The 25,752-nt window shown below is 41.7% G+C and overlaps 1 protein-coding gene across 3 annotated transcripts; it reads left to right on the forward strand.

Annotated features, from left to right (window-relative positions):
• Positions 1-2,221: 2,221 nt before the first annotated feature.
• Positions 2,222-24,749, forward strand: LOC101860609. 3 transcript variants are annotated; one of them, XM_005109387.2, is made up of 12 exons: positions 2,222-2,583; positions 6,285-6,470; positions 7,545-7,746; positions 8,642-8,763; positions 9,851-9,932; positions 12,838-12,970; positions 14,163-14,330; positions 15,318-15,449; positions 16,950-18,894; positions 20,002-20,143; positions 21,773-21,945; positions 23,808-24,749. In XM_005109387.2, the coding sequence occupies exons 2-12, from the start codon at positions 6,286-6,288 to the stop codon at positions 24,166-24,168; spliced, it is 3,645 nt and encodes a 1,214-aa protein (XP_005109444.1). In that variant the 5' UTR covers positions 2,222-2,583; position 6,285; the 3' UTR covers positions 24,169-24,749. The 3 variants fall into 3 exon arrangements, with proteins under 3 accessions (XP_005109444.1, XP_035828528.1, XP_035828527.1); XM_035972635.1 differs by lacking the exon at positions 2,222-2,583 and adding an exon at positions 3,260-3,542; XM_035972634.1 differs by lacking the exon at positions 2,222-2,583 and having other exon boundaries at positions 3,555-6,470.
• The last annotated feature ends 1,003 nt before the right edge of the window (positions 24,750-25,752 follow it).

A 25,752-nucleotide genomic window follows, 5' to 3' on the forward strand; every position in this document is an offset into this window, starting at 1 on the left:
CTCCCCCCCCCTCTCTCTCTGTGTTTGACCCCGTTTACACGGAAGCATGCCAATTTGTCACAGGCCCACCCCGCCTCGACTGTGCCCTGCATGATGGAAGTTATCAAGGGCACTCTCAAATATAGTAAATGAATGATTGATTGATTGCTTTAATTCAATTTCATTTTTCAATTGTTTTTAACGAAAGAAAATTCATTGTTGAAATTTTACTGAGTAATTCACTTTGATTTGCACACAAAAAGGAAGAAATCTTGAACAACACAAGCTGAGTTAACATTTTAGAGGGTCTATCTCTACAACACCAATCTGAAGGTGGAGGATAACAAAAACTTAAGTTACAACTACAGTACTGTTAAAGTGCTGTAATTATGACTGCCATCAATACTCAAATACTTCAATGAAATAACAAAGTGATCGTTTTCATGAGTGAGTGTGGATCCATGCTGTCCTCCTCTATCAGCGTCTCTACCACGGCTCTACTGCCCAAGTGTGTCGAGTGACGCTGACCCATGCGCTGCCTCTTCGGATGTCTTGCACTTCACAGCTCAGCGAAAGTCGTCGCTGCCTCATTTTATCCATTCAGTCTCTCTAAGCAGAGGTGTGCGTACAGTTCTTTCCTCTTTGTCATGCACTGGGTGCTGATCACTCGCGCAAACTCTCAAATTATATAGAGCAATCTTGTAACATTCTACCATGGCTGGGAGGTCCAGGAGAAGCGCATAGGCTAGGTAAAGAAAACGAACGCGGCTAGCGTTCAAAAGAATGGTGACAAGACAATAATTTCACACTGATTGATTTACAACACCTTCAACAAGGAGGCCATACACTTGGAATAGCCCCGAAGATAGAATGATAGGTACGTAATTTTAAACGGCTTCATACGCGTGCAGAAGCATTTGTCACGACTCGGTGGAATCAGGCGCTCGTCATTTTGGTGGAATCAGGCGCTCGTCATTTTTGGTGGCGTGTGGAGTTATTGCTATCACCTTACAGCTTGTTCATCTGTCTTGCTTCCGATTAAAATATAACCATCTATCTTGAATAGGAGTCGAGACGTTTGCGATTGAGGGAAGTTTCTGGTTTCTGAGCTAAAATAAGCAAGACAATGGCCGCTAAAGTCTGGTCATTCTTATCGCTTGAGAGTCCTTGGAAATAGAAAATTAACATTTTGTGTGCCTTTAATCTAATTTTATCAGTAAAATTCACAAAGAATTGTGTTTATAACTGGACATAAACGATGTTGAGCCAAAAACAAAAGAACAACAGATATAAACAATTTCCAAACCGATGGATATGCGGTGTCTCAACGATTTTATAATTACACATGTATTTCGACAAGTGTCTGATTTCACCACGATGCCTTACATTTTGCTGATTCCATAAAATCGCCTAAATCATTACCAAGAGCATTCTAAGAATGATTAGCTGCTGTAATACATTAATTGGGGGAGGGTACAGCTATTAAAAAGATTAAAAGAGGTGTTCGGCAATGATGCGTTAATCATTACCACCTGACCTTTTTAATATACATGTACTGTAAAAACAATTCTCTAAAAATGTATGCAATATAATTATTTTGCTTGAATGATGTACTCTGTAATTTTTTTTTTAGTAAATGTAGAACTGCGCATTATTATGTAACGTATGATATCTGTGGAAATCTATGTTCTGCGCAATTTACCGATCTTAAGATTGCACTGCACGTTTTAACGATCGTATAATTCCGTGGCTTAAAAAATTACGCGGAACATATTCATGTTCTTCACGTAATTTTGTCATGAATAGATGGTATAACAGTGGCTTTCGGTCTCCCATCAGGATTTTGTAAGCCATTGAGTATAATCTAGATTTAATAGTGGTCGCTCGTTACGGAAGTCCTCCCATATTATGTATAGCGCATGGATCAATGATTGTAACTCGGATTTGTGGAATATAAATGGCAAAAAGTATTATAAGCGAACAATGTAATATTACGGGTGGGGGGGGGGGGGGTAGGCAAGTGTAAGAAAAGTGTAAGAATAGGGGGGGGGGGGTCACAAAGTCCCCAAAAAGGTGTAAGATTATAATATTTGAACAGCCACTTTACCAAGAGGTGGGCTTTGATATTTTCGATTCTCAATTTGTAATTGTGCTTTTACCGAAACTTTATGTTGATACACAAAAATCTATTTCCGTCTTCCACTTCTTCTACTAACAACATCCGGTTTTGAATTTCTTTCTATTCTTCCAGCGTCTCTCCCTACACCCTGCACTCTGCACACCTAGAAATCTAGAACTGTAGATCTAGACTAGAGGTTATCGCACGAAAAAATGTCATCACCAGTCACTTGGTCGTCTATATCTAATTCTAGATGAATAAGTAGGTCTAATTTTTCTCCGTAAAGTCTAAAGTTAAAGACACAGGTCATGTGTTTGTCATTATTTTGCTTTGGACCTTGTTGGAGATTGGAGTTTAGCAAGCGATCATCGATGACTGCAGGGACCAAGACAAGACTAAGTCTAAGATACTGATGATACTTAAATTTAGATATCTAGATCTAGATCTAGATCTAGATATCTAGATCTAGACTCTACAGGCTACAGGTAATTTTAAGGAAAACTGCTGATGATGATGATATGCGACTAAACGTAGAACGACACATGCGATTAAAAGTAGAAATGATGCAAACTATTTTTAGGTAAGGCGCCCATCTTGTTTGACGTCAGACCAGGATACCCCTCCGATCACGTGACTACATCTAAGTATAGACAACCGCACGGCACCAAAGATGGAAGTGTCTATGTATATATTATGCTTAATCTACACCATTTTTCGGAAGTTCTGATAGCTGATTTGATAGCGCGTCTGCGTTTGATGTCGAGCAATGACTTTTGGAGCGGTTCGATTCCGGTCCCGGACAGTTTTTCTTTTCTCTTTTCCTGCTCCCGACTGACCAACAGTTCCATAAATTATAGGCCTAATTTGTAGAGTTGCTTTGACTTTGAAGTTGTTGTTTATTTTTTTAAATGTATTAGTGATTAAAAATGCAGGAGGGGGGGGGGTTGGTAGATCTAAATTTAGATATCTAGATCTAGATCTAGAACTAGATATTATCTAGTCCTCCTGCGTCTTTACGGCAATTTTCGTGCCGTCTTCCATCATGTCCAGGTAGGCCTAATAGATCTAGATCTAGATCTAATCTAGAATCTAGATCTAGATTCTAGATCTAGATCTAGATCTAGGCTAGAAAATCCGAAATGTTACCGAAAACACGTCGTTCCATGTGGGTATCCCAGGAAGTGATGACATTACATTACTAAAATTAGCAGCCAATCAGAAAGATGCGTCATTTCTAAGTTTAACGGCATGTTAGAACGACACCCACTATTTTTAGGTAAGAAGACGGCCATCTTGTGTGACATCAGACCAGGATACCCCTCCGATCACGTGACTACATGATCTAAACATAGCCAACGGCATGGAACAAAAGATCGTCACTCGTGTATACCTACCATGGCAAAGGCTGGCACGACATTTATCCAGGAGACGTAGATCTCTCCCGGTAATTATGTGATATGATGCAGTGCTCCGACGATGCTGCTGCTTATCTCTTCTGCGCATTATTTATCGGGCCCGGAGGGGGGGATAATCTCTGGGCGACTTTGCGGCAATTTTAGGGCGCTTTATTGATATTGTCTTTGCGTTTACCATGTTTCAATTTCAAGCATTGACAGCGTTCTTACGGTTCTGAGCATCAACAATCTAAGCCATCTCTTCCTTCGCCAGAGCATGGCTGACGTGCTACAGTTAGCTGCAAGTGTGAAATTTTACCTCTGATCCAACATGTCGTTCCTTTCGATGGTTCCAAAGATTCTCTTCGTACTGTATTGTGTAATAAATAACACGATCTTTGCTACACCTCCACGGCCTTATAATAAAGATAGTCTGTGGGTATTCCAGGTAGTGATGACATCAGATTAGCAGCCAATCAGGAAGATGCGTTGTTCTACGTTTAGTTGCATGTATGAAGATGTGTGTTGTCAGTTCACTAGATCTAAAATCTAGTTTTGTAGACAGTTTAGTTTAGATAGTGTAGTGTGTTGTGTTCTGTTGTCGTGTTGGTAGTCTGTAGTGTTTGAACTATACTGTTATAGTTTTATAGAAGATTTTTGCCAGACTGCTTGCACTACTTTGTCGATCGCCTGATAAAACAGTGAATTCCACAAATTTTTGAAAATCGTTTTTTTGCATTTTTGAAAGTGCTCGGTGAGATGCATGTCCTGTCCCCACAGAATTATTCTAAATTGCAAATTTAGATGGCCAAATTATGCAAGACGAATGGAAAATTATGCTAGTTACCGTAACGCCATTCACGATGTTTTGCACTTTTTCAGTACAAGAATTTTCATGTTTCAGAGATGTATGTGTACAGGAGAATTGATAACAGAACATGCTATCGGTATCAGTAGTTTTTTTGTGAAACACAAGTCAGAAAAAAGAAACAACCAAAAAATACAATCTCTGTAACTTTCAGCTGTATAGAGGAAAGAAATATATTTGAATATAAAAAACAGAACATCTGGACCTCTGATGCTGTCTCATCACTAAAGCCAGGGGCACCTGGCAAACTTGAAACATCAGCAGACTTGAAAACAACTTTTGATGGATTGAAAAATTGAACATGCTCAAGGAACAAACATCTCTAACAAGGGAAATAACCAACTTGTCATTTAAATAAGACTTATTATGATTACTTCCACTTCCATTCAGTAACATGGCGAGGCGTTAAATTATTTTGTGAAAAATGTTATTGTAGTTTAACTATACATGCATACGGTTTTACTACACACACCCACCTCATGTAGCGATCCAACTTGCACTGACTCGTCGCAACTCTCTGCGCTGCGCCTCGACCGCTACTCACGCAGTCTTCAAAAGTCCGTGGCTCACGCCTCGGCCTGTCCTTGGTTTCTTCAATGTCAACCGTACTCGACTACTTTCCCGAGAATCACACAGCTAACCACAGTTATTTTAAAATGTGAAAAACACAGGGAATCCAAAATCATGCAAATGTTGCAGAGAAGTAAGCAAAAAAACATGGCAGCGCGGCGGCCGCACATTCATATAATCCGACGGGGACAAGATGTCCCTATAAAAACCGTTTTTCAATTATCTCAAACGTGTAGTCTGACGTAATAAGAAAATACACCAGCTGTGTGGAATTCACGATCTCATCAGTCGATTTATGACTCGCGGGGCTGAGCGTTGGCACTGTGAGCTCCTCTTAATCTTTAGACCATTGAAATATGGGTGACTGCATTTAGCAAACACAATGGTCGGTCAGTATTTACGGTTTACAGGCGAAAGATTATAATTAATAATGATATCGACTGCATGCGTTTTGCCTGAAAACCTCTCTGTCACATAATTAATGGTATATTCTTTCACAACGACTGTCAAATTCGAATGTGTAATGTGTGTGACCTTCTAGTAGAAGGTTATATAATACAATTTTGATCTTGCTCCTTTGCACAAGAAAAAGTAATAATGATAATTTAGTCAAGTATAAATTATAAATTACAAGTATATTATTTCTGTGCTGTATCACAATCCAAACTTGTTTGACATTGAAAGCTCACTGATTTGACATCAGAGTTCCCTAATGAGAACAGAAATTTTGCAAAGCTGAGCAGTGTGAACCACTTTTGACATCAAAGAAAGCTGCAGAAAATTCAGCTCGTAAATAATAGAAGAACGAGACCTAAATGAAAAAAAGTGTCATTCAAAGTACACAATGCTTTGGAACAGTTCAAATGTGCTCTTTTTAACCTCAGAGAGAGAGAGAGAGAGGGAGAGGGAGAGGGGGAGGGAGGGAGGGATATGTAATAAATTTTTGTACTGATAGAGATTCTACCACATGTCAACGAAGATGTGACCCACAACCTATATGTACTAGTGTCAGAAAAAAAAAGATGATTACAAAATAACAAGCATGATATGAGAAAAATATTGAGAATACACCTTAAGACCACCTATTAAACAAACAACAATGTAAAAATGTATTTGAACCTCCCCAAATATTGCAGTTGTGGAATGAACTAAACCAAGCAAAATGTTGAGAATGTAATGCCTCCTATTGTCACTGTTGCAAGGGAAATGCAGCGCTCCTTTTGACCATGCTTTAATGGATGAGAGCAAGAAAACGCTGGAAATTTAAAGGGACTCTTTTTTAACATGTGACAGCAAAGATACGATGTCTATTGAAAGGAGGTGACTCTATCCTGTTGATGATTTGATTTAACAGGATGTCGTCTGATCTGTCATATGAAGCGTCTGACGAGGCATCGGAGAATGAGCTGCTGGACCGCAGTTTGTCCGTCTGGCGGGGCTGGAGCGCCATCGACTGGGAGGACTTCACCCCAGTCCCCCTTGACCTTCACACCGCCTGCAGCATCGGTCAGTACGACTGGGTCCGTGCCATCATCAGCAAGTAGGTCACTGTTACAAGTACATGACAACATTCAGTTTCTTTTGTTGTTTTTGTTTGTTTGTTTGTTTTTGACCTCTGTATGTTGTTTTCCAGGCAGATGATATTAAGGTTGTATTTTTGTTAAAAATGTATATATCTCTCTTTCATTACCTTTGGTATTAATATTGAGAAATATAGTATATATGTGAGGCAGCGTGGTGGAATCAGGCTCTCAAAAAAATAATCGAAGTGAAGAAACATTCATTTTTACGCAGGTTTGTGAATTTTTATCAAATTTTTGTTTTTTTGCTCAACACCTTTCATGTAATGTAAAGAACTCATTTATGTGTGGATTTTTCTGAAACACGTTGATTAAAGGCGCAAAAAATGACCATTTTCAGTTACCTCGGACTCTTAAGCTAAAGAAATAACTAATCTTTGGCGGCCGTTTTCTCGCTAATTTTATCTCTGAAAACAGGTGACCCCCACCTCCTTCTTTTGCAAATATCTTGATTTGTATTCTAGATAAATGGATATTTTTTTTATCCAAGTAAAGACGAGTGAAGAAGCTTTAAGATGATACCAATAACTTTACATGCCCAAAAATTGACGAGAGCCTGATTCCACCACGCTGCCTCACATATAGTCCTGAGATCAGTCCATAGCAGCGCATAGACAGTTGAGATGCTTTTTGAATCAACTGCTTTCCTTGTCCTCCTTTTGTCTTTACCTCTTCCTTCTCTCCTCGTCGTCTTCCTCATTAAAAAAGTCTTTTTTTATTTGTTTTGCATTCTTATTATTTTAGGTGTTTATTAGTTATCAATTTATTACTCTATGCTTATTTATTTTCTTCCTCCTCTTTTTGTTGTTGTTGTTTTCAATATTTTATTATACATGTTATTGTCAAGGAGTACTGTATCTGATATAGTACTCCTTGGTTATTATATTTATATTCAATTATTATTGAGCATGTGTTATATTATCAAAGTGAAAAACACTTCTTGAAATATCAACCTCACATATATTCGTTATCAGAACCAGCAATAAGTTGCCGACTGTCTCTTTCTAAATGAACTATTTCAAACTGTTGAACAGAAAGGAGGCGGATTCTCTGGACAGGAAAAACCTCGGTGGCTGGACTCCACTCATGTATGCCTGCTACATCGGCCACGACAACATCGTGAACTTGCTCATCCACGCCGGCTGCAGTAAGGATGTCAAGAATCCTCGCGGGCACACCCCGCTCATGTTGGCGGCCAGCTGTGGGAATGAGACTGTTGCGCGCACGCTTGTCAGGGTGAGTTGGAACTTCTTTTTGCACTCTAGTCAGGGATGACTTTAGTTTGAATCCCCAGTGGATAGTTCCTGAACTTTGTCGTGGACTCACATTGTATATGAAACAGCGATTTCCTCTTTGTGGGCACTCAGTTTTGTTATTCAAGTTCTCAACATTACAGACTCCCTTATGACTCCGCCTCTAATTAACCTATTTACTTAAAATGAATGACAAACTGAATAGAAATGCCTGATCAGAGCGATAAACAAATAATCTGATTATAAGATAACAAGGATTAGCTGGAGTTTGGTAGATTTTTGTTACGAATGTAAACAACCCGGTGATACTGTGGACTGGCTGAACTGACACGACTTATGCAAAGTATTCAGGGAGTTTTGCACCCACAAGACAGGGTCCTCGTGGAGATGGACGTCATATTTGGAGGTCCTATCTCTTAAGCAATGTGTTGAGCACGTGTCACGAGTTGTTGGAGGGCTCCACCGGTAGGTTCTACCTCTTTCCTTTCCCTCTGTTGTTTCTGTTGGTTTCTCTTGCTTTCTCCCCGGAACTAAATGCCTGTTATTGTGTTGATGTGTTTCTTTTTACTTGAACTCCATTTCCATTACCAGTTTGGTTGTTATACCGTTATTTGTGACCGTTGTCTGGTGTAAAGGTTACACACGCTTCTCTGTCGCATGCAGGAGACCCGACTTTAATTCCTGAGTGGGGAGAATTTCTAATGAGTATCTTGGTCTTTCTGCTGTGATGTTGTATCCCTCTCTGCCCAGTTGTCCCTGAAAGGCAGGGTTTGAAAGCCAGCCTCCAAAATGACCTAAATTGTGTCGATGGGGAAGAAAAACACTGAGCAATGCTGGTTCCACTGTTTGTGTTTATTGTTTCATTTTCATTTGTTTAGAATGGAGCGGGACTTGACCTAGTGGACAAGTTCGGACTGACTGCTTTGTTTCACGCCACGTACGCCGGACACCAGAACTTTGTGGCTTTTCTGTTGGAGGCCGGGGCCAGCACCGATGCTCTGTAAGTCCCACACCCGTGATGACTCATTACGCCCATATATTGTCTTTAGCGCTTTTATCACTGTTTTGAAAAAATGATGGTTGAACATTTTGGTTTTGTGTAGTTTGTAGTGCAATCACTCTTTTGATTTTTTCTAGTCTTTTTAATGATAGATACAATGGAGTCCGCTTAAACTGAAAATGGTAAATCAGGAAAACAGCAGTAAGACTGTAGAAAAATAAAATCTTCGATTTCTTTTTTTTGGTTATTTGAGCAACTTCTCTAAAAGGAAATCTTGCTGAAAGGAAAAAAATCCAGCAGTCCTGCAGATTTCAGTTTGAGATTTGAGTGGAGTATGTAATTTATTCATATTTTTGTTGTATTTCCAAAATTTTAGGAATTATGCTTCTAAGGGCTGATATGTTGTATGTTGCACTACATTCCTTAGATGTTTTGGGGGATGGGAAAAGAGTCATTTTTGGGGTATTATTTTTTGCCCTATTAGTCACAGAAAGGCCATTTTAAAGTTATACGCATTTGACTGAAGGCCAAAAAATTTGAGAACAAAAGAAATAGGGTGAAGGGTAGTTGTGGAATAAATGAAAAATGGCCGTAGGGTCAGGGAATGTTCGGGAATCTAAGATGAGAGAGATCTGAGTGTGGTTTAATAAATGACTTCAGGATAATCGAGAGAAAGAGATTGATGGCGGACAGACAGATGGATGGATGGTCAGGGACAGATGGACAGACAGACAAACAGACAGACGGACAAACCTACAGTAAAATAGATTTAAAGACAGACGGGTGCACAAAGATAGAGTCAGAGAGCCGAGAGCAAAAGGGAGAAACAGGAAAAGCGTGAAAATGTAGAACCGACCAGACTTAATGACCGCTATTGGTGCCAATGTTCTTCTCTTTTTGAGGCTAAAACAGCACCTAGACATGGATGACTGGTTTCTCGGTAAGTAAGTTATTAATGGTCTGGTCAGGTGCTTCTCTGTAGTAGTATAGGGTTTTACGGCGTTCGCAACTGCTAAGGTCATATGAGCGCAGGTGCTTCTCTTATCTCACTCTAAACTGAACTCTTTTTTTGTTGTTGTTCTCGCAGAGAGCCGGGCACAGGGATGACTCCACTGATGAAAGCAGCGTCAGAGGGCCACGAGATTATTGTGCAGCTGTTTCTGAAACACGTGAGTTGTGGGAAAACATTTTATTGGCAAGCTGTTCAACTGTTCTGAGCCCAGAAAACAAAATTGTGCGTGTGTGCCTGGAGAAAGGTCCCAGTTGTCGAAAATTTTGGATATTGAAAAAAGGGCATATTCTTGTTGTCAATTCAGTTCTGAACACTCTGATTAAAAAATTTTTCAAATATCTTGAGTAATTGGTCACTGGTCCCTGCTTAAGCTAGGTGTAAATTTTGAAGCAGGTCAACTCCACCTTTATATTGATTTAGCACTTTCCACCCATGCAGCATGCAGAGTGCACAACCTTTGTCCCTTCGGATCAGGATGCAGATGGGGTACATCAGTACTATACGGTAGTCTCCGCCTAAACGCACGGTGCTCGGGAGGGCTCCTTAGCATGTGTTTATACGGAGCGTGCGTTTATATGAACCTTTGCAAAGGGAGGAAGGGACGCAGTCATCTCATTGTCTTGATATTCTAGTGACCTCCCTTTGGGGTGGATGTCACTTTGAGCTGATAATGTGACGGCACGTGACTGTTTTGTGACGGATTCCCCGACTGCGGTTAAGAATACAAAGGCCTTGAATGGAGGGGGGGGGGGGGGGAGGAAGAAAAAACTCTCATAAAATGTCAGGAACAGATAGCTTAAGGGGAAACTGTTGGTGATAGTCATAGAGACGATGGCCCAGCCATGTGGCTTTCCATGCGACCACCCCCTACCGTACATTCATGGACGACATCAGAATCATAAATCTTTACATTCAGAGAAACATTTCCTTTAGGATTAGTTGAATAAGTACGTTATAAGTTCTTCGAGCGCAGCTGATTAGGTTTACTTGACTAATCTTTAACTCACTCACTGCCGTGCCCGAACCCTGTCGGGTGATCCGCGTAGACCGCTATCTGCCAAACCCGAAACCCGTCGGGTGCGTTTTTACTACTATTTTTCAAACATTCCCTGACGTGTTTTAGGCTTGGCAGTCGGAAGCAGGCGACATAAGCCAGTTTAGTTTCGATTCCGCATTGTTGCGGTAACTTTCCTTGAATAAGTTACTTAATAATCAGACTTTTTCTAACTCATCCAAATTGAACTAAAAACTACTAACGCTCAGTTACAATGGCGACGGCGTCTCAACGAGGTCGTAACATATGAATTGACGGACCCATTCATCAAAAAAGGGTCAGATTTAGATCTTTTTGCAGATGATAGTGATAATGAACTACCATACAGAGTTGATAATGAGTATAGGAAAGGAAATAGGAGAGGTGCGGACACAAGTGAAGATGAAAATTGTGCTAGATCTAGGCCTAGATCTAGAATCAGGTGTTCCCCATGCTCAGACCAATGATCCGATGCTTCCCGGTCCCAGTTCAGGCCCGTCACGCAAACGTCAAAGATCGCAAAACGTAGATTTAGACCCCAAATGATAGGAATACAGCTGACATAGACCTTCCTAGGTCTACAAAACAAACTTCAAATAGTGGCACCCCTCCCCCAGTGGCCATGCCCTGTCCTGCAACCACACACCCAGATGTTGATGCTCAGGATGGGTGGACTGATGACTTAAATGATATTCCAGTTATATAAAATTCGTCAGATATCTTTTCATAGTGACTCTTCAACATTTGTCAGTGATACAACCTCTATTTCTTGCAGAGACAAAGATATAAAGGCATGCATATCAACTGAATGTACCAAGCTCCTAAATGTTATGTAAAAGTTTTTTTTCTTGATTTTGCTACATATTCACAAACTCATAAAATTTCACACGATAAAGGTCACAAAAATTGTTTTGATTTGTTGAGTATGTTTCAATGTAATTGTTTGTTGAAAAGTTCAGTGTTGTACACAAAATAATAAGCTCACAGTGATTTTTTGAAAATGGTCCCGAAAGCCTGGCATTCCTCAGTTACCCTGCAGAGAAATGCCTGGCAGTGAGTTAGTTATTCCTATAGAGGCCTATCTAGTGGGTTTTTTTTTTTTTTACAGCATTCATGTGTGTTGCGTATCACAGGCCTAGGTCTAACTAAACATTGCGATGCAGTCACCCAAACACCAGTCAGAAATCTTCTCACAAAGATGCATTTCCAGTGACCATTCAAAAGACGTTTCAGTCCCCCAACCCCCCCAACATTTCACCGACCAGTCCTAGACCTATGTGTCAGTGGAAAGTTGGGTGTGAAAACGCTGTCCATCACTCTTTGCTCGGCGTGAGGGGCAGTCTCATCTAATATCCGGTTTTCTAAGCTTGTCTTATGCAAGCTGTGCAGGTTGTTGTGAGAATTACCCTTTGTCAAGCTTTAACTGCCGGTGTGTTTCGCGGATCGGAGCGTGCGTTTAGAGGGAGTGACCGTGCGTTTGTACGTCTAAATTATATAGTAAAAAACCCGTCCGATTACGAAATCATGTGTTTGAGCGGAGCGTGCTTTTGTATGGCGTGCATTTAGGCGGAGACTACTGTACCTATATCTCTGCAAAAATACCGCAACCATTATAAAATTTACAGGGTATTGAGAAAATTGAATGTGATGATCTCATTTCTCAAAAAAAGGAATTAGAATAGGAACTGAGAACATTGGATCTAGCACACTGATCACTCGAATTCTCATTATGGCCTAAGTGTAAAGCAGCACTCATAGAATGCCAGGTCTACTCTACATAAATTTATTTTTTTTTAACCCCAATTGCTGTAAACAAACTGATATTTCACCTCAAAGGCCACGCAATCCATTCAGAAAGGGAATTATAAGTTTAACATGTCAAATAGGAGACATTTGCTACAGCAGTTTAGTTGATATATCACACCATTGCGGATCAGCGTCTCATGGGGCAAAGTTTTAAATAATGCTGAAAGGGCAGTGATATTTCAACTGTGGTGGTTATCCTAGTGCTGTATGTCTCTGACGGCAGGGTGTGAATGTCCACGCCAAGGCGTACAACGGCGACACGGCCAGGTCAACGGCTCTGCTCAACGGGTACATGAAAATTGTCAGTCTCATCGACAACCACATACTGCCTCCAGGCTGCCTCAGGACAGAGCCGGGTAAGTGACGAAGATTCAGATACCATTGAACCTGCTCGAGTGACGACAGACTTTTCAAGACAATCACGAGAATAAATCGAATGCCCTGTGTAAGTGGGTGGTTTGCACTTTCTTTCCTATCAAACGTCTATGGTCCTTACCTCTCCTCCTTCTTTTCTTTGTATGTTATTCGCTAGTAACACCTTTAATTGTCTGCACTTATATGACCTATTTGTGTTGCAAGTGCCGTAACACTCTTACTAGGACTAAAAGCTCCGTGGAAGACTTTGTCGTACGTCATTTTTCAAATATAGCAGAGTCTTACTCTTAGCCTTCGAAATCACCACTTCTCACTTCTCCCCTTGCATTCTTTAAAAAAAAAATAGTATGATGATTCCATCCATGACGTTCTTCTGTCTATACCAAACACTTTTCTTCTCGACAATGGGTGGCTGTCATGGACAGTTTCGATTGCATTTTTTGTTTCAACTCCTGAGCTTGTGGGTTTTCCAGATTTATGACAAGTCCCTGTGTTCTTGAATTCGGCTTTGGGAGAGGCCAGTTACTGGATTTGTTTTACCAGATACAGTAGACATTTTGTTCATTGAAGTGAAGGCAAAAGAATAAGATGTAAAAATGTTCAAGTGGAGTTTCAATTAAAAAATAAGCATTAGAAAGTGGAGGGGACAGGCAGGCAACAAAGAACAGATTAGCGTATGGAAGATGGATCATGGATTGTTATGGACAGAGTTAACCCCCTTTAGGCTGTGAGCATGTCAAAGTGCTACAGGCACATTTCATCACTGTATATTTCTCGTCTTTCAACAGAGGTGCAGTCAAATTCCGTTATACTGCCTGTTATGGGACAAGCGGAATTGAATTTGGCATTATAGCTGTGCTAATGGTATAATTGGGGGGGGGGGGGTGGTATAAAGGGGTTTGGTTTGACTGGTATTTCAATTGTTCTACCACAGGTTGTCCCTTTTTATTTTATTTCGGTCTGAATTGCTTTAGATAAAAGAGCTATGAACATATTAATGAATGACGTTAGTTAAGTTCTGTTGAATCTCCTTTTTGCCGTGATCCTTATAATAGCTGTAATGAAATCTGGGACCAAGGACCAAACAACTAAAAAAAAAAACCAATTGGGACGAAAGGTGTAACAAAAACTGATAAAGAAGCAAAAGCAAAGTCCTATTTCTCTTTCTCTCAGGGTTGGACTTTTATCTCAGCTCATCGGACGAGGCTCCTTCCCGGAAACGTCAACTGGCCAATGGCAACGTCCGAGGGAAAATTCGTGGACCCAGCATCCGCGACGGTCCTGAGGCTATTGCTCGCATGATTGGTCGGACCCGCAATCCCGAGACTGCCGGAGGACACAGTGAGATTAACAGTATTTTTTTCGTTTGTTATTTTAAAATTTGCGCGTTACAATTTTTAGATTGAAATTCTTTGTCAGTATGATTGGTTTGAGCACTGCAAATTGGCAGTTTGCTCTGAATATTTCCTAGGAAGCTGAGGTTGCTCTGAAATAATCACTGATTGTACTGCCTCTAGAGCGTATCTTTTGAGAAGAGACATGTATGTTATATTCGAGTGCGTGCATGTGTGTATGTGTAAGTATGTAGACGTGTGTGTGTGTGTGTGTGTGTGTGTGTGTGTGTGTGTGTGTTGCTATTAGAGTATGTTGATGTGCACATGGATGTATTTACCATGCCACAGCTTGTTTCGCTTGGTGGAGATCAGTAAAATGTTATCTCATCTTATCTTATATAAATATATAGTTTATCCCAAACTGTTTATTGAATTAGGAGGTTGGAGGGCCATCATGTACGTCTTACTTATTTTCTTTCTCTTTTCTGTCTCTCATATTTTTCCCCTGCCCTAAGTGACCTATTACCGGGTCTATGTGCTTCTCTTTTGCTCAAACAGCAAAACTGGGTGGTTGGTGGGTACTCTCCTGTGGCTTGCTCCTTTTTTCCTTTCAAACATCTGTCATTCTTATCTCTCCTCCTTTTCTTTTGTGTTTGTTACTGTCTTGTAACTTATCTAATTTTCGGTACTTGCATGATCTTATTGTGTTGCAAGTGCTGTAAAACTGTCACAAAAAAAACAACTAAAAAAACAAAACTGTGGGTGGTTGGCGGGTGTACTGGTGTGGTTAGCTTCATCTTCCTATCAAATACCTATCATCCTTGTCTCTTATTCTTTTATTTATATGTTACTAAAGTAACACCTCTAATCTTCAGCGCTTATATTACCTAATTGTTTTGTGTTGCATGTGCCGTAAAACTCTTTCTAAACTAATCTAAAGCAAAAAAAAATTCCCAACTCGATCAATTGCATCTTCCTGTTTCTATCTCCACAGGCCCGCAACTCTCCCGCGGCTATGTGGGTTTCCCGTCAGAGGAGGAGGGCAAAGAGCAGCGACATTTGTCCTATAGGGAGGTCACATCGCCCATCAACCCAGACGACTTTACCGACAGCCCAGGGAGTAGAGGTATGATTTGATGGTTGTCTCGGATTTGAAATCCTAGTGGAGTACAGTCGAACTTGCTCTAATGGCTACCTGTATAAGACAATCGCTTGTACAATGAGCCACTTTCCTTTTCTCCTCTTGCGTTTTTTGTTTTTTTCCATCATAATGACACTGTGTAAACTGGCCTCCTGTCTAAGACGACATTATCGTTCATCTAAATCCTTAGCTGAGTGTTTGTATTTTTTAATTTGGATTCTTATTTGAGAGTGTTTATCTTTAATCTAAATTCATGGAGTGTGTTATCTTTGTTCTAAATTTTAGTTGAGTATTTTTATCTTTGATTTGAGTTCTAAATTCTTAGTTGAATGTTTGTATTTTAAAAAATTTAGATTCTTAATGGAGTGTACTTATCTTTGATCTTAATTCATGGAATGTGTTTAACTTTGTTCTAAAGTTTAGAGAAATATTTTTGTCTCTGATTTGAGTTCTTGGTGGAGTAGTTTTATCTTTTAGAGGTTTATTCCCCCCCCCCCCCAAATAGACCCACCTCTTCGTGGTGGGGGTATTAGTACTCTTCGAATAGGAAAAGAAAAAGAGGAAGCTAACGGATCAAGGGTGACCCCGAAAAGAGTCATATTACTTTACTATATATCTTACTCTTTCTATTTATTGTTTTACTTTATTACATTTTATAAATAAATTATTATTATCATTATTATTATCACTTTTCTTTTCTCCTCTCTCCATGGACAACCTTTCTTTGACCTGGAGTTGGGACGGGTACTGGTGGGGTGGGAATCAGAGGTTCATTGTCAGCACTGTACTGGACGTGACTTTACGTAGGGAATACTCAGCTACATACATGTATTAAGCATGCACTTATCGGAGAGCCCTATGCCTATGACTGCGGAGAAATGGAGATGACTGCGGAGAAATGGAGAGACCATTTGCTTCTTGCTTGTTGACAACATTAACCCTCTGGGACCTGCCATGCCTTCCCCTGCCCCCATCTCTAGGGATGAGAGGACGGTCTTGGTTGCTGTGGGAGGGGGGAGGAAAATCTAACTTTCAATTGATATTATATTACTATTATTATTATTATTATTATTATTATTATTATTATTATTATTATTATTATAATAATATTATAATTTTTGTATTTCAGCAACACACAGCAACTATGCTCTTAATAGCGTCTTTCTCTTCTTTATCTCCTCAAACAACTTCTCTATATAATACAACGGACACCAACATACCCATTCATTTTTCTTACAATCCCTCTGTGATGGAGTTGGGTTTTTGTTTGTGGCATTGCACCTACAGCCACTGCTTTCTCTCCTACCCCAGGATGAAAGGAAAATCACGGAACCACCAGTTTTAGATGCTATCCACTAATGAGGTGTATTTTAAATTTCAAGGATTATTTGTATCTCTTAGAGGATTGTATCTCTTTGTGGAGTATCGTATTATTATCTTTGATTTGAGTTCTAAGTGGATTATCTTTATCGATTGCACCCCCAGATGCTGACGATTGCAACGACGACAGCAATGCTTTCACCAAGACAGGGGCCATAACCATTAAGAGCAGTTCCAGCTCCAGCGGCGGTCTGATGGCAGCCCTTGGCCTCAGCCGTGAGGGCAGCATCGACAGCGACGACTCTCCTTCCTACGCCGCACGAACTGGCCTTTCTGGTGTTGGGAAGCTGAAGAGTTCTGCTGCTGACAACGACGACGCTAGTGGTGGCGGTTTCGATGGTGTTGGTCAGGAAGTTCGCTGCGACAGCGCTGATGGGAATAACAGAAATGCGAGGGCTGGTGGGTTAGCTCCGTTGATAGTTCCTGGTTCGGGAGATTTGCAAGAGTCCCTTCAGACTGGGGAGCGAGTGGGCGGAGGGGTCTCGCCTCTCAGGGATTATTTTCCTGTTGAGGTTTCTTTTCCCGTCGGAGTTGCTCCGTTTCCTGAAGCAGGGGACTCTCGTGCAACAGGAAATAGAGTCCCCGCAGAGGGCGTTTTGCCGAAAGGAAGTGACGCATTGCCGCTAGAGAATATGACGCAAACGGAAATTGTCAACAGATTTCTGAATAATTTGAGTGTGGGGGATGATACAGAGCGGGGGGAGGGGGATATAGGGGGGAAGTTGGGGCCTCATAAGGGTGTGGTCAATACTGGCTTGAATGTAACTGACATTTTTTCAGAAATTTCTGGACCAGTTCCTGACAAATGTTTAAGTGGTGAGAGGGTGATGGAGAGGCTTGAAAGGATGAGACCAGCTGGTGATAGTGCTGGCATCGATCAACGATCACCTCAGAGTCTACTTGGAGATTCTTCATTACCTGGTGATCCCACGAGTGCTCCTTCCTTTTACAACTCCTCATCTCTGTCCAGCATACATGGGAGTCACCTTCAGCAAAAACACCTGGAGACTCAGCCGCGGCAGCAGCACATTCAGCAGCAGCACATTCAGCAACAGCAGCAGCAGATTCAGCAGCCTTCGTCCAGGGCATTCCTGCCACGCCTCAACCACCACCACCCCCTGCACAACCGGCACAGCCACAACAATGTTGCCGCAATACAACCCATAATGGGAAACCCGCCCGCACCAGCCAGCCAGCCCGGGAACTTGCTACCTCCCCGCTCCTTCCCTCCTGGCGTGAGCGGCAAGGCAGATCAGGGACTTCAGAGCGTCCCGCAGCAATATTTCTATCGGGATATCGACACCCTGGGACAGTTCCAGTCCTTGCCGCAAGTCTCTGCTCAAGCTCACCCGGGTAGTGTTCATCGCAACCCGCCGCCCGCTTTTTTAGACGCTGACCCTCCCCCGGGCTCGGACAATGTTCGCCTGCTCTCTCACCTCATCAACCCAGCCACCCCTCTCACTTTGGCTCCGAACCCCCCGCAGCCCCACCCATCGTCGACTGCCACCGTCCCGGCTGGGCAGACAAGCGGAGGAGGAGGAGAAGGAGGATTTGCGTTAGCTCCCCTTACCCCAGCGCCGTCAGCTCCCCCTGCCAGTCATCCTCTGAGCCTGCCAACCCACGGCCCCCCCCTTGTTGTTGGGAAACCCCGTGACGGGGGATCATCTCTCCCACCTCCTCCGCAAATGGGACCTCGCCCGCCGGACCCTTCCTTTGGTGTGAACCGCCCCCAAATGTCTCAGCGTGTCCTACCTCCGTCCACAGCAATGTTTCCTGGCCAGTCTTCCCTGGCACCCACCTCGCTCTCCATCGCCATGGCAGCCACTGGCAGTGTCATAATTCCAGGTCACGCCACGTCCCAGCCGGTCGTCAGTAGTGCCATCGGGTGGTTGGAGCAGCCGGGCCGCCCAGACGCCAGCCCGCGTGACCTGGCACAGATGCTCGGTGAACTTGGGCTGAGCAAATACCTGGACAAGTTTGAGGAGCAGGACGTTGACCTCCAGGTGTTTCTGTCGCTCACCGACAACGACCTGAAGGAAATTGGGATCAAGTGAGTCTTGAGTTAGGTTTGTTTGAATAAAGAGAAGCACACAGACATATCACAGTTGCTTAGTGTTTGTTTCTGTAAACAGAAATACATCGACTCAATAATAGTTATTTTGTATTATAAAGAAGCATGACATGATAATGGTCATTTACTGTTTGTTTAACTAAAGAAGAGCTCATCAGCGTAATAACAGTCATTTAGTGTTTTATTTTACTAAAGAGAAACACATCAACACAATCATGTTTAGTGTTTGATTGAGTAAAGAGAAGCACATTGACACAAAAACAGTTGTTCAGCGTTGAGTAAACTCATCAACACAATAACGGTCATTTAGTGCTGCAGAAGGGGGCTGAATAGCTCAACAGGTATGGTGTTTGTTTGTCAATCTGAAGGTCTGGAGTTCGATCCCAGCCAGCTTTAGGTATTTTTCTCATATTTCCTACTACCCCCTGATCCTAGGATAGGTGTAATCGAGCTCCTAGTCTTCTCTGATAAGGATGAACAATTTCGAAGGTTCAGTGTAGGAATTTGTCGAGGTTGAATTAAAGATCATTTAGCAATTCTAAAATTTGAAAACATTTGTGGCCCTCTGAACTGCCGTCCTGGTAAAATTAAAAATCAGTTTGTTCTCAAAGCTGAAATCTCTGAAGTCAGTATAAATTTTAAGGTTGCATTTGACAATGGCATGTGGCTGCCTGTCAGGCAAGGGATGATTCTGACTTTTTTCTAAGTTCTACGAAGATGAAAACGGCCATGTATGTAAAAATCATCCGAACAGTGAGAGGAAGACCTTACACTCAGTTGCTCCCTGAGCTCTAGCAGAAGTATGCAGAAGCATAGAGTTGTAAAGCACTTACAGCTTGCTGTAGAGCACGGATATGCGCTATATAAATGCAATTCTTCTTCTTCTCTTCTTCTTCTTCTTCTTCTCCTACTCCTCCTCCTCCTTCCCCTCCCCCTCCCCCTCCCCCTCCCCCTCCCCCTCCCCCTCCCCCTCCTCCTTCCCCTCCCCCTCCCCCTCTCCTCCTCCCGCTCCTCCTCCTCCCCCTCCTCCCCCTCCTCCTCCTCCTCCTCCTAAGAAGATTTACAATTGAAATTTGTTTACCACAGGTTATTTGGTCCACGGAAAAAAATGACCAATGCCATTGCCCGGTGGCACAGCCACGCCCCTATTGGGAGTGACCAGGTGGAGCAGGCGTACGCTGACCGCCTGGAGGGAGAGATGCAGGAGATGGCCATTCAGCTCAACCAGGTCTCTTGTTTGACTGTTAATGAAGTAGACATATTGTGCGCCCCGATTGATACAACTTAATTCTTAGGTTACTGAAGGCTATATCACTTTTGTGTGCAACCAATTTTGACATCCGGTATTTCAGTATCACAAACTTCTCTTTAATTTCACTCCTATTTAACCTTTGTAAGATGACACCAAACTGAGAAGAAATGAATTGTCCAAGTAGTAAACACTAGACAGTTTGATTATAAATAGATAGATGATTTCTGTAGTTTAGTCGATTTTTTTGTTATGACAGAAACAGTGGAGTGGTGCTGTGTGCTGGCTGAACTGGCTCATCGAATGCTGAGAGTTGAGTCTTTTAAGGAGCCAGGTTATCATGTGCCTGGCTAGGTGAATGGAGGGGGTGGGGTGGGGGTGAGAGGTGGGGGGGGGGGGGATTTTTGCTGAGTTGGATACAGCATCATCTCAGCCAGAAGGATGGAGGTACTCGTTAAAATAAGACTTCTCCACATAGTAATGAAACTCACGTCTTATGTATGATGGGATGGGGGGGGGGGGTCTTGCAACCACACCTTACAAAATGGTTTCTCTCGTTTCTTTCTGATGGGGGGGTTGAGTCCAGACCGAATGGCTAGAACCCAAATGGCCGCTGGATCGGAAAAGTAATGTAAAGTATGGGAGGTCGAGGGTCTTGCGTTGTTGTAGTGGCTCATCATCATCATCATCATCATCATCATCATCATCATCATCATCATCATCATCATCATCATCATCATCATCATCATCATCACTGCTTTTCTCACCCTGCATCAGGGTACAGGCCACGAACAAACATCACCTTTCTCTGTCCTGGGCTAGTATTTTGATATTGTTCCATATCCTCCAACTTTTCTGAACCTCATTCTTTGTGACATAGTTGCTCGTACCACTTGTATTTCCCTCATCCAGGTCGGGTACTCGACACCCCCCCCCCCTGAGTTTTGGGAGATTATTTGATACCCTGCAAATTTTTAATGGAATCTCTAGCAATATCAAGTACTTTGTCAACACCGCTGTGATAATAGTAATTATGATAATAACTAAGAAAATGATTATATTACTAGTTTTCATGATGGTAGTATTAATATAAATGTGATAATGCTCAAGCAAAGAGTTGTTCGGCCGCCAAAGTTTTGTGACTTTCGTAAACTGAAAATTTACTTTTGTGTCTTTAATCAGCGTTTTTCAGTGAAGTCACACAAAAATATGATTTGAAACAGATGTAAAAGATGTTGAGCGAAAATACAGAAAATTGAAAAAAATTAACAAACCAGCAGAAAAATGCTGGTTTATTCAATTTCATCTTTTTGACAAGCGCCTGATTTCAACACGATGCCTCACATTTGATACACTGTAAATTTTAATGACATCTCTAGCAATATCAGGTACTATGTCAAGACATCTGTTTTAACAGCTATAATGATAAAAGTAATGGTTATGGTATAAAAATAGTAATAATGATGATAGTATTACTATAAATGCGATACTGCTCAAGCAAAGCTTGCAACAATCATCTCATCTCATCATTTCTCATCAAGTGTCACATCATTTGTTGTATATCAACCATATTTTAATGGCCGGAATTTTCTGTGTGTATGCGTCCAGGCATACGAGAATGAAGAGCGTCTGAAGGCCCAGGTGCTGCAAGAGCGACAGCTGCGCTCTGTTACGGAGAGTTGCCTCATGGAGGAGCGCGCCGGCTGGGACCGCGCCCGACGCATGTTGCAAGAGACGCGCAGCAAGATGCGAACCATGGGCGAAATTCTCTCCCGACTCAGGTAAGTTGAAAAAAGAATTTTGGGGTGTGATTTCCCCTTGCCCCCTCTCCCATTTCTCTCTTCATGAGCTTGAAGAAAAGCCTTACATTAGAGGTGTAACTCTCATGAAATTGAAGATGAATTTCACTTTATTTTGTATTTTTACCCATCAAAGGAAATTTGTTAATTCCCCCAGACTGATTCGGCCCTCTCTCTTGCCTTTTTTAACTCCCAGTGGAGCATAGGCCATCAACAACATTTTTCCAGCGAAGCCTGTCCTGTGCATCCTTTTCTAGCTGTTTCCATGATGTCCCCATCTTTTCCATTTCCGCTTGTACCGCTCTCCTCCATGTCATCTTTGGTCTTCCTTCCCAACGTTTTCCTTGTGGATTTCACGTCAAAGCCTGTCTGATGATGCTTGTCGGGGTCTCCTCAGGGTGTGCCCAATCCATTTCCATTTCTTCACCTGTATGTCTTCCTTTACTGGCCTTTGGCTTGTTCTTTCCCACAGTTAAGCATTTGTAACTCGATCGTACCACTTGGTCCCCACTATCCTTCTCAGACATCCATTTATGAAGCTTTGCAGTTTCCTTGCTGCTGATGTGACTTGGCCCAGTGACAGAAATATGCAATGTTTAACCTATGACAAGTGATATGTGCACAACCTGTACTTTTTCATTATGGAAAGTTTATTTAACAAATGAGTGTTTTATGTGATGTGATGTGGACCAATGGCCTTCAACACTGAATAAACTTACTTGAAAAAAAACATTTGTAAATGTCACAGTTTTGACTTTAAGCTGAAAGTTTCTAATTAAAAAAAAAAAAATCTTGGGTGTCTGGGGTGGGGTGTTTTGTTTTTGTCTTTGTAATTCTGACAGTTACAGCTTGTGTTAGATCCACTCCCTCCATACTTTCTTTCTGATTTGAGCCTTTTGTCTTTCCTTTAACTCTTTGCGGACACGCTTTCTGCTCATTCGAACGCTTGAAGACACGATATTCGGGAATACTAAAAGAAGCATTACCTCGTGATTCATACGTAGTTTTCAATTTTGTTTCCTTTATCTGGTACTTAAAAAGACAGATAACAATGATGTAAGCGATGATATATTATGCAAGCTTGTATTTCTAGTGTACATGGAGGTTTGAAATATCCTTCAACGTTACTTTTGATCTGCTGCTGTCGGACCTATGTGTCCGCTTCGTCCTTGATGAGTTAAAGACCAATTGATCGATGTGACATAAGGGTTTCGATTTACCTCCTGTTTCATTGTAAACAATGCACCTTGACCCCCTGATTTAGGAGGCTCTGGTTCAATTCAGAGAAATCTGTCACTTCAATGTTCAGATGCCCAAACTGCTTGCTGTTTGTATATACGACGCATTCCTCAAATAATCTTATTGAATTAAGTGTCATAACAACGTGGTACTTACTGTATACCGACTTTTGCACTCCCCTGTGTGTGTGTCGCAGCGTGGTGGAAGAAGGCGCTCGTAGAAATAACAAAATTGAAGAAACCATAATTTTTAGTGATTTTAAAATTATTGTCTCAACATTTTTTATATATCCATTAAAAACCCCCACAAATTTCTGTGTCAGTTTTATTAAAAAACGCTCGTAAAAAGAATAAAAATATAAATTTAGCAGTTTCCAAAGACACTCAAGCTTTTGGAAATCATTAATCATCGGCAGCCATTTTCTCACTAATTGTGCCTCTTACACCAGGTGACCCCCACGTCCTTCAGTCTAAAAAAATTTCAACTTCTATTCAAGTTAAAAAATGTATTTTATTCATCAAACGCAAAAGAAAAGAACAAGCATTAAGATAACACCAATAACTCCGTATGCCCCAAATATAGCGTGGTTTTTTTTTCTCCCCCAGACATCATCAGAAAGAACTTCGGAAGCAAACAGTGACGGCTGCCAAAATCCTCAGCAATCCATCCACCAACATGACATCAGCAGCAATGAGCGTCACTGGTGATGCAAGCAGACCAGGTTTCCACTCTCCGGCTGTGTCGTTGCCACCCTCCTCCTCAGCCAATGATCCCTCCTTCGTGAAGGATGCCGCTCAGCATCCTGCGACGCACCACGCCCTTCTAGGGGTTGGTGAGGAGGCAGCCAAGAAGTCGGACAAATGTCTGAAGGAGCTACAGCAGCTCCTGTGTGGCCTGGTGCTTAATGCCGATCACATCCTCAAGTCCACTCATGTGGTCAATGGCGCGGGCAAGGAGAACTCCTGACCTTGACCGCATGGGTCTCTTTTGTTGATGGAATAATTCTATATTTGCAGTTGATTGTGCGTTGACACAGGTGTGACATTGCGCTTCCTCGGAATTACAAAGTTCTATCAAAGTTTTTGAGAAATTTGACGTCAAAGATTTAAAGTTTCACATCATGTCAAGCTTTTTCGAAACTAATTCTTTGAATATCTTCATAACGGCTCAGAATAATCTGACAATTCTGATAGAGCAGATGGAACATGTAGTTTTTATCTCATGATCTTAATTCAAAACGGCCCAAAATGTCCGATAGAACTTTGTAATTTTGAGGTAGTGATTGGCACATAAACAGGATATGGACACTGACAGCAGATAATTTCCCTTGTTTGTAAAATGATAACATTAACACTTTGAGGCCTGGTCCTCTGAAACTAAAGCAGAATCTAGCCGGTTACCCATCCCATCAAGACAAAATCTGGAAAATTTGTGTTCAGTGTTTTTCCCAAAGACCCAACGTCAGGCCTCTGACCTGACTGGATTCGAACCCATTTTTTGGGGGGGGGTAAGCGTTTTACAGCGCTCGCAACTGCATAAGGTCATATGAGCGCGCGGGACACACCTAATACTTTTAGTTGGTAGGAAATTATGAATTTTGCCCGGGTGGCGGCCGAAGCCTACTCTTATCGATTTTAGACCACCAAGGGATCTTTAACGTGCGCAACTTGCACACAGGCCCTCCGAGATTTTTCGCCCTTATCCAAGAAGGCTAGGTGTAGATCTTTCCTACCAGAAGATCAGGGGTGTGGCAGAAAGATAGCTGTAAGGAGTCAAGGAATAGCAGTAGAAAGGCTGCAGAAAGAGTCAGGAGCCTAGAGGAGGGGGCAAAGGAGGTGAGGGGGTGTGGGCAGAAAGAGGAAGACAAAAGCAGACGACAGAACATTGCTAGAGAGCAGGAAAGGAGGTGAAAGGAGACAATTTTAGAGAAGAAAGTTTTTCGGTCGCTGCCCGGATTCGAACCGGGGACCTTTGAATGAGAGGCCAACACTTGAACCCATGATCTTGCAGTTGAGATTCTTCCTAGACCACCGACGTCACCTATAATGAATATCTTTTGTTTTAAACTTTCTTGCCGTAAGGAATGTATGCAATAATTTGAATAATATTATATGAAGCTTTTATATAATTTTTAGTTTATATTCTTTAGCACACTGTAACTGTCATTCCATTAAAATCTCTCACCATTTTTCATGAGCATGTGAGGCATCTTGGTTAAAATCAGGCGCTCGTTAATATAATGAAATCAAAGGAACCGGCATTTATCTACTGGTTGAGCATTTTTTTTTCAATTTTTTTGTTTGGACATATCTTAAATAGCGCATTAAAAATACATCTATGTGTGGATTTTACTGTAAAACCTTTATTAAAAGCACAAAAAGATGCAAATTTTCAGTTTCCAAGGACTTTCATGCTTTGGCAGTCACCTAACTTTGGCAGCCATTTTCTCGCTGAAACCAGACGACCCCCACCTCCTTCAATCACAAATATCTCGACTTCTATTGCAGGTAGATGGGTATTTTTTTCCTGAAAAGCAGGCCAAATAAGCAA

The sequence above is a fragment of the Aplysia californica genome, unplaced genomic scaffold, assembly GCF_000002075.1.
Source record: "Aplysia californica isolate F4 #8 unplaced genomic scaffold, AplCal3.0 scaffold00774, whole genome shotgun sequence".
NCBI classification, from domain to species: domain Eukaryota; kingdom Metazoa; phylum Mollusca; class Gastropoda; order Aplysiida; family Aplysiidae; genus Aplysia; species Aplysia californica.